The sequence below is a fragment of the Elephantulus edwardii genome, unplaced genomic scaffold (assembly GCF_000299155.1).
Source record: "Elephantulus edwardii isolate Elephantulus edwardi_28Jun2011 unplaced genomic scaffold, EleEdw1.0 scaffold00047, whole genome shotgun sequence".
In the NCBI taxonomy this organism is placed as follows: domain Eukaryota; kingdom Metazoa; phylum Chordata; class Mammalia; order Macroscelidea; family Macroscelididae; genus Elephantulus; species Elephantulus edwardii.
Window position 1 is genome coordinate 8,266,830 of NW_006399797.1, and position 7,339 is coordinate 8,274,168.

Sequence of the window (7,339 nt, forward strand, 5' to 3'; positions counted from 1 at the left end):
TTCACTCAGCATAATGTCCTCCAGAGTCACCCATTTTGAATAATATTACATGAGTTCCTCGTTTTTCAACGCAGCATAGTATGCCATTGTGTGAATGAATATACCACAGTTTCTCTATCCATTTGTTTGATGGGCACTTAGATTGTTTCCAACTCCTTGCTATTGTGAACAAAGCCACAATAAACATGGGTGTGCAGCAACTCATATCTTTGACATACCTACTCCCATTAACCCAGTCACCGAGTTACTCCTTCTCATCCAGGGTCTTCCTCTTTCGCACTGTCCCTCAACCCTTCCAAGCATAATGTCCTTCTCCAAGGACTGGTCCTTCCTGGCAACATACCCAAAGTGTGTGAGATAGATCTTTAAAATTCTTGCCTCCAAGGAGCATCCTGGTTTCAACCTCTTGAGAACAGACCCATTTGTTCTCTTGGCAGTCCATGGTAGTTCAATACTCTTTATCTGTCACCACAAATCAAAGGCATCGATTCCTCTTCAATCATCCCTGCTCATTACAGGCAGTACGAAAGAAGCTGAGTACAATCTCCAGTAACTCCACAATAGTCTCCATAAACAACATCCATAGCACAAAACTAATTCCTATGAGGTCAGTCATGCTCCTTGAATCTACTTCTACCAATTCTAGACTGCTGTTATGTTGGTATTGATTGTGGATCCAAGTAAAATTAAATCATTGACAACTTTAATCTTTTCTCCATCTGTCTCAGTGTTGCCTGTTGTCCAGTGGTGAAGGGTTTTGTTTTCTTGATGTTGAGATGTAACCCACATTGAGAGTCACAGTCTTTGTTCTTCTTCACTTAAATGTTCCAAGTCCTTTTCACTTTCATCAAGCAAGGTTGTGTTATCTGCATAAGGTAGGTTGTCAATGAGTCTTTCTACAATTTGATGTCATATTCTTCTCCATGTATTCTAGTTTCTCAAATGATTTGTTCAACATATAGACTGAATAGGCATGACAAAAGGATATAACCCTAATGTATATCTTTCTTTCCCTTGTTCTGTTCAATTGTCTTTTGATCTAGGTATAGATTTTGCATGAGGAAAATTAAGTGCTCTGGAATTCTCATTCTTCTCAGTGTCAGCCATAATTTGTGGTAATGAACCACAGTCAAATGCCTTTGCATATTCAATGAAACACAAATAATATCTTTCTGATAGTCTGTGCTTTCAGTCAAGATCCATCCAACATCAGCAATACTATCTCTGGTGGCATGGCCTCTTCTGAATCCAAGTTGAGTTTCTGTCAGTTCCCTATTGATTCACTCTCCTAGCCACTTACAATTTTTTTTTCTAATTGCATTTTTTCTCACTTTTTTAAAATTGAGATTTTATTGTAAAGTTATAAAGAACTTGGATCTCTATTCATTCATTGTTGCACATTTTCCTCCCTGACTCCACTCCCCACCCCAGTTCACTTTTTTCCTTTGGGGGAAAAAAGTTCTTTAATTTTTATACAGTTCCCCCCTCCCAAAGCACTTTACAATGCAGCTCTTATTCTGGCCTCTTGTCATACCAATAATACCTAATCATATATTCCTTTTAAACAGTTCCCTCCCTTGTCTGTTTCAAAGCCATGTGCATTATTTATCCCCTCTTTTCTTAGTTCCCCCCAACCCCCATATCAGTCCTGTTTTATAACAGTGGCATTATGCTGTGTTTGTCTTTTTGTGACTGAGATATTTCACTCAGCATAATGTCCTCCATGGTCACCTATTTTGTGTAATATTTCATTAGTTCCTTGTTTTTCAGTGCTATATAATATTCCATTGTATGAATATACCATTCCTTTGTTGATAGGCACTTGGGTTGTTTCCAACTCTTTGCTATTGTGAACAAGGCAGCAATAAACATGGGTATGCATATATCTGCTTGGATGGCAGTTCTGATTTCTATAGGGTATGTTCCCAATAGTGGAATTGCTGGGTCAAATGATATTTCTATTTCCAACGTTTTGAGAAAGTTCCATACTGTCTTCCACCAACAGTGAATAGGGGTTCCAGTTTCTCCACAACCTCGCCAGCATTTGGTGTTTGCTGCTCTGTTGAATTTTGTTATTCTTACTGGGGTGAGGTGATATCTCACAGTTGTTTTGATCTGCATCTCTCTTAGAGCTAGGGATTTTGATAATTTTTTCATGTGTGTGTTCACCATCTGAATACCTTTTTTGGTGAAGTGTTTGTTCATAACCTGTGCCCATTTTTCAAATGGGTTATTTACCTTTATCTTGTTGTGGTGCTCAAGTATTCTATAAATTTTTTATGTAAATCCCTTCTCAGATATGTCATTGTTGTTATGTGCCATCAAGTCGCCCTATGTACAACAGCCCTAAACCCTGCCCTATTCTGTGCCAATCTCACTGTCTCTGACACACCTACTCCCATTTCCCCAGTCATTGAATCAATCCTCATAGAAGGTGTTCCTTTCCTGCGCTGTCCCTCCACCCTCCCAAGCATGATGTCCCTCTCCAAAGACTGGTGCCTCCTTGCAACATGTCCAAAGTATGTCAGACAAAGCTCCAGAATCCTTGCCTCCAAGGAGCAGCCTGGCTTCTCCAAGACAAACCTGTTTATTTTCTTAGCAGTCTGTGGTATATTCAATACTCTTCTCCAACACCACAGCACAAAGGCATCAATTCTCCTATCATCCCTAGTCATTGTCTAGCTCTTTGATACATAGCAAGTGATTGCAAAGACCATGGCATGTATCAAGTACACCCTAGTCTTCAGACTGACATCATTCCTCTTCAATGCTTTAGAGAGGTCTCTTTCCCATTGCAATACATCTTTTAATTTCCTGGTGGCTGCTACCAAGAGTGTAGAAGTGTCATTACCAAATATTTTTTCCCAGTTTGTGGCTTCTCTTTTATACCCTGTTGGAGAAGGTTTTGGATGTGCATAGGGATTTGATTCTTGGGAGGTCTCATTCATCTCTTTTATCCTCTCCTGGTTGTTGTTGTTGTTGTGTGCCGTTGAGTCGTTTGCGACTCATAGCGACCCCATGTACAACAGCCCTAAACCCTGCTCTATCCTGTGCTAATCGCATTGCCTCTGACACACCCATCCCGATTACCCCAGTCAATGAATCAATCCACCTCATAGAGAGTCTTCCCCTCCTGCGCCGTCCCTCTACTCTACTCAGCATGATGTCCCTCTCCAAAGACCTGTCTCTCCTTGCAACATGTCCAAAGTATGTCAGACGAAGCCCCAGAATCCTTGCCTCCAAGGAGTAGCCTGGTTTAACCCTCTCTAGGATGAATCTATTTGTTTTCTTGGCAGTCCATGGTACATTCAATACTCTTCTCCAGCACCACAGCTCAAAGACATCAATTCTCCTTCTATCCTCGCTAGTCATTGTACAGCTCTCTGATGCATAACAAGTGATTGCAAAGACCATGGCCTGTATCAGGCGCACCTTAGTCTCCAGAGAGACGCCGAATAGGAATAAATATAGATCTCTTACAGTCAGCTGGCCAAGTAGTTGTCCTCCATATTTCTTCGCACAACTTGGTGAGCATGTCCAGGGCAACATCTGTTTGCTGAAAAACAACAACTGGTATTCCACCAGTTCCTGGGGTCTTATTTTTGTCAATTTCTTCAGAGAAGCTTGAACTTCCTCCTTCATCACCAATGCCTCTTGAACATATGCTATTTTATTAAATTCTTCTGTTGTCAGCCAGTTTTTTCATGGATCATTCAATATTCTGCCCATAGCATCCTTAAGTATTGCAATTTGAGGTTTGAATCTGTTCTTATATTATGTATACAGTATATTTACATAAAGGAGCTGTCTTGGCCTCATGCCAAGAAGCTGCACTGCAAACCTGAAGACATGTGGTTCAAGGCCAACAGCTGCTCTGTGGGAGAAGGAGAGGCAGTCTCATCCCCTCCGATTTATTGCTTCTGATAACCCACGTGAGGGTCAGTTCCACCTTGATAGTACACAACAACAACAACATAGTTACATAAACATGGAATTTGATCCTTCAATAGAATTAGAACAATTATTGCATAAGTTGTTAAGGACTGTGGAGTCAAAACCAACTAACAACCAACCCTCTAGCAAGTTTTCAGAGGCTGTAAATTGCAAGGCAGGAGACAGACTGCCTCTTTCTTTCCTGAAGCAGTGGGAGGATTTGAACCACAACCCCTTACCACAAAGCTACCAGAGCTCCCTACTGGATGTTTCTGTTGTTGTTATGTGCCATCAAGTCACTTGCAACTCATAGCAACCCTATGTAAAACAGCTCTGAGCCTTACTCTTTCCTGAGCCAATCTTATTGTCTCTAACACACCTATCCCCATTATTCCAGTAACTGAGTCAATCCATCTCATCGAGGGTCTTCCATTCCTGTGCTTTTCCTCCACCTTTCTTAGCATAATGTCCTTTTCCAAGGACTAATCCCTCCTTGCAACATGCCCAAAGTATGTCAGAGGGAGCTTCAGAATCCTTGCCTCCAAGGAGCAGCTTATTTTTACCCTCTCCAACATGAAAGTGTTTGTTCTCCTAGCAGTCCTTGGTATATTCAATACTCTTCTCCAGCACCACAGCTCAAAGGCATTAATTTTCCTTTTATCATTCCTAGTCATTGTTGAGATTTCTGATAAATAGCACATTATAGTGAAGACCACAGCCTGGATCAGGTGCCCCTTAGTCTCCAGACTGACATCGTTGCTTTTCAGTACACTGGTTATGTTCACTGCAGTGGACTTTCCCAGTGCAATTTGTCTTCTAATTTCCTGGCTGCTGGTGCCAAAAGTGTTGATTCTGGAGCCACGCAAACTAAAGCTGTTAACAATCTCAATTTCTTCACTGTTTATCATGATGCTGCTAATTGGCCCAGTAGTGAGAATCTTTGTTTTACTGATATTAACATATAGAAGATTACTAGATAAGTCATCTTTATAAAATTAATACAGATGCCACCTCATCTATTTTAATACTTCATTATATTATTGTTCAATAAGAGTCTTTGCAATCACTTGTTCTGCATCAGCGAGTTGGACAATGACCAAGGAGAATAGAAGGAGAATTGATGCCTTTGAGCTATGGTGCTGGAGAAGAGTATTGAGAGTACCGTGGACTGCTAGGAAAACAAACAGATTTGTCCTGGAAAGGGTTAAACCAGGTGGCTCCTTAGAGGCAAGGATTCTGAGGCTCCATCTAACATACTTTGGACATATTGTAAGGAGGGACCATTCCTTGGAGAGGGACATCATGCTTGGGAGGGTGGAGGGACAGCGCAGGAGGGGAAGGCCCTCTATGAGGTGGACTGATTCAGTAACTGCGGCAATTGGGATGGGCGTATCGGAGATGGTGCGATTGGCACAGGACAGAGCAGAGTTTAGGGCTGTTATACCTAGGGTTGCTATAAGTCGCAAGTGACTCACAGCACATAACAACAACAAGAGTTAAAAGATCTAAATAGTGTTGTTGTTGCTTTATACAACTGAGTCAACTATAACTCATCAACCCTATGAACAACAGGTCAGAACACTTGCCCTATCCTGCACAATCTTCAAGACCTCCGATATACTCAAGCGTGTTGTTACTATCACTCTGTCAATCCATTTTGCTGAAGGTATTTATCTTCTAGTAATAATAATAATAAAGTAGATAGTTCTTTTTGTCAGAATCAAGTGATTGACTTAACTGGTAATAAATGATAATAAAAGAGTAACCTTTTAACAAGGACTCATCAAGTAATATATGTCATTTAAGCACATTATATACATATAATTTGGCCCTTTATATACACAGATCAGCGCTATGGAGGAGGCACTAGTATAAACCCCATCACACATATGAAGAGATAAAGCCTAGGAAGATGAAACAGCAGGCCCAGGGCAGAGTCAGGATGGGAAATTTGGGAGTATGACTCCAGAGCTTGCCATACAGAGGGGAATAACTCAGCTATTTTCTACTTTCTGCCAAGAATTGCTTCTTATTAATGAAAAAGATAAGCTTTACCTTGATTTTTCTTTTTCCCCATCCCATTCTTCCTAATGATGTATAGTTAACTGTATCACAATCAAATTCAATAAAGATGCTAAACTGGCCATCAGGAGTAGGAGGGGAAAGAAGTGCAAAAGGCTCTGAGTGGAAAGAGATTAAGGTGTGACCTCCACTGTGACCCTTTTTTCTTGTGGTGGTTAAGAGTGGACAAGAATTGAGTTGTTGAGGGTCTGCAGCAATGGGTACATTGGAGTACATCAGAGAAGATGTACACAGAATAATGACACAGCATAGGGCAAGGCTCAGATCCACTGTTCACAGGGCAGCAATGGGTCACAGTCAACTCAATGGAACTTAACAACAACAACAACAACAGATTCAGTTGGTGGTATCAGTGTCAAGAATGGTGGTGAGGAGGTTTGTTAGAGAGGTTGCAATAATGGAGATAAAAGATGATGGCAGCTGGTACTATACTAGAGATAGAAGTTGAAACCTTAATAATTACAGCTGCAGAACTCACAGGATTCTCAGTTATCCAGGAATAGATTAGCCTCATGATCTATTACCTAGTTTAGTAATTCTTAAACCTTGGTAGTTAGTTAACAGAATCATCTAGGAAACAACCAAAAAATAGATGGCTGGCCCCATCCCTCAAGTGTTGAATTCAGTACCTGATGAAGAACAAAAGAATCTGTGCTCGCCCCTAACCCTCCAAGAAATCCTGATTCTCACCTAGGATTGAAAATGATGGCTTTCTACCATTATTGCAGTTCAGGTTTGTTCACACAAACCAGATGTTCTGTGCTGACTTCCCACAAGGCCTAGTCAGCATATGTTAAAAGCATGTAGATTGATCTCAAAGTATTCACACCACTGTAGGAAGCAGCCATTAGCATCCCAGATTCTGGCTGCCAAGCAAATGTAAGCCATTTTAGCCAATTTAACCTCACAGCAGGAGTACTGGGAGAAATTAGCTTTCCTATTCAACTGACTATTTCTGAAATAGCAGGCCTCTGAAAACCCTATGTACAACAGAACACATTTAGATAACAGAAAAGGCAAAGGAGGTTGAATTTTCAAGTATGGAAATACAAAGGAAGAGGAACAGTTGTAAGCAGACACTGGTGATTGGGACATGGAATGTGAGAACCATGAATGTAGGAAAATAATATATTGTTAAGGAAGAAATGGAACGCATAAATATTGACATACTAGGCATTGGTGAGATGAGATGGATTGGCATGGGGCATTTTGAGTCAGATGACCATATGATATATTGCTCTGGAGATGAAAAGGTAAGGAAAAATGGAGTTGCTTTCATAGTTAAAAAAGTCATTGCTAGATCCATCTTGAAGGACAATATCGT

The 7,339-nt window shown here is 40.7% G+C and overlaps 1 protein-coding gene across 1 annotated transcript in view; it reads right to left on the minus strand.

The window, feature by feature from the left end:
* Window positions 1–7,339, minus strand: part of LOC102859265 (chromosome unknown open reading frame, human C12orf56) — a 117,915-nt gene that overhangs the window by 76,079 nt on the left and 34,497 nt on the right. The window contains exon 4 of the mRNA XM_006886096.1: window positions 3,113–3,144. Within this exon, the coding sequence (XP_006886158.1) occupies window positions 3,113–3,144 (32 nt within the window). The remainder of the gene's footprint in view (window positions 1–3,112; window positions 3,145–7,339) is intronic.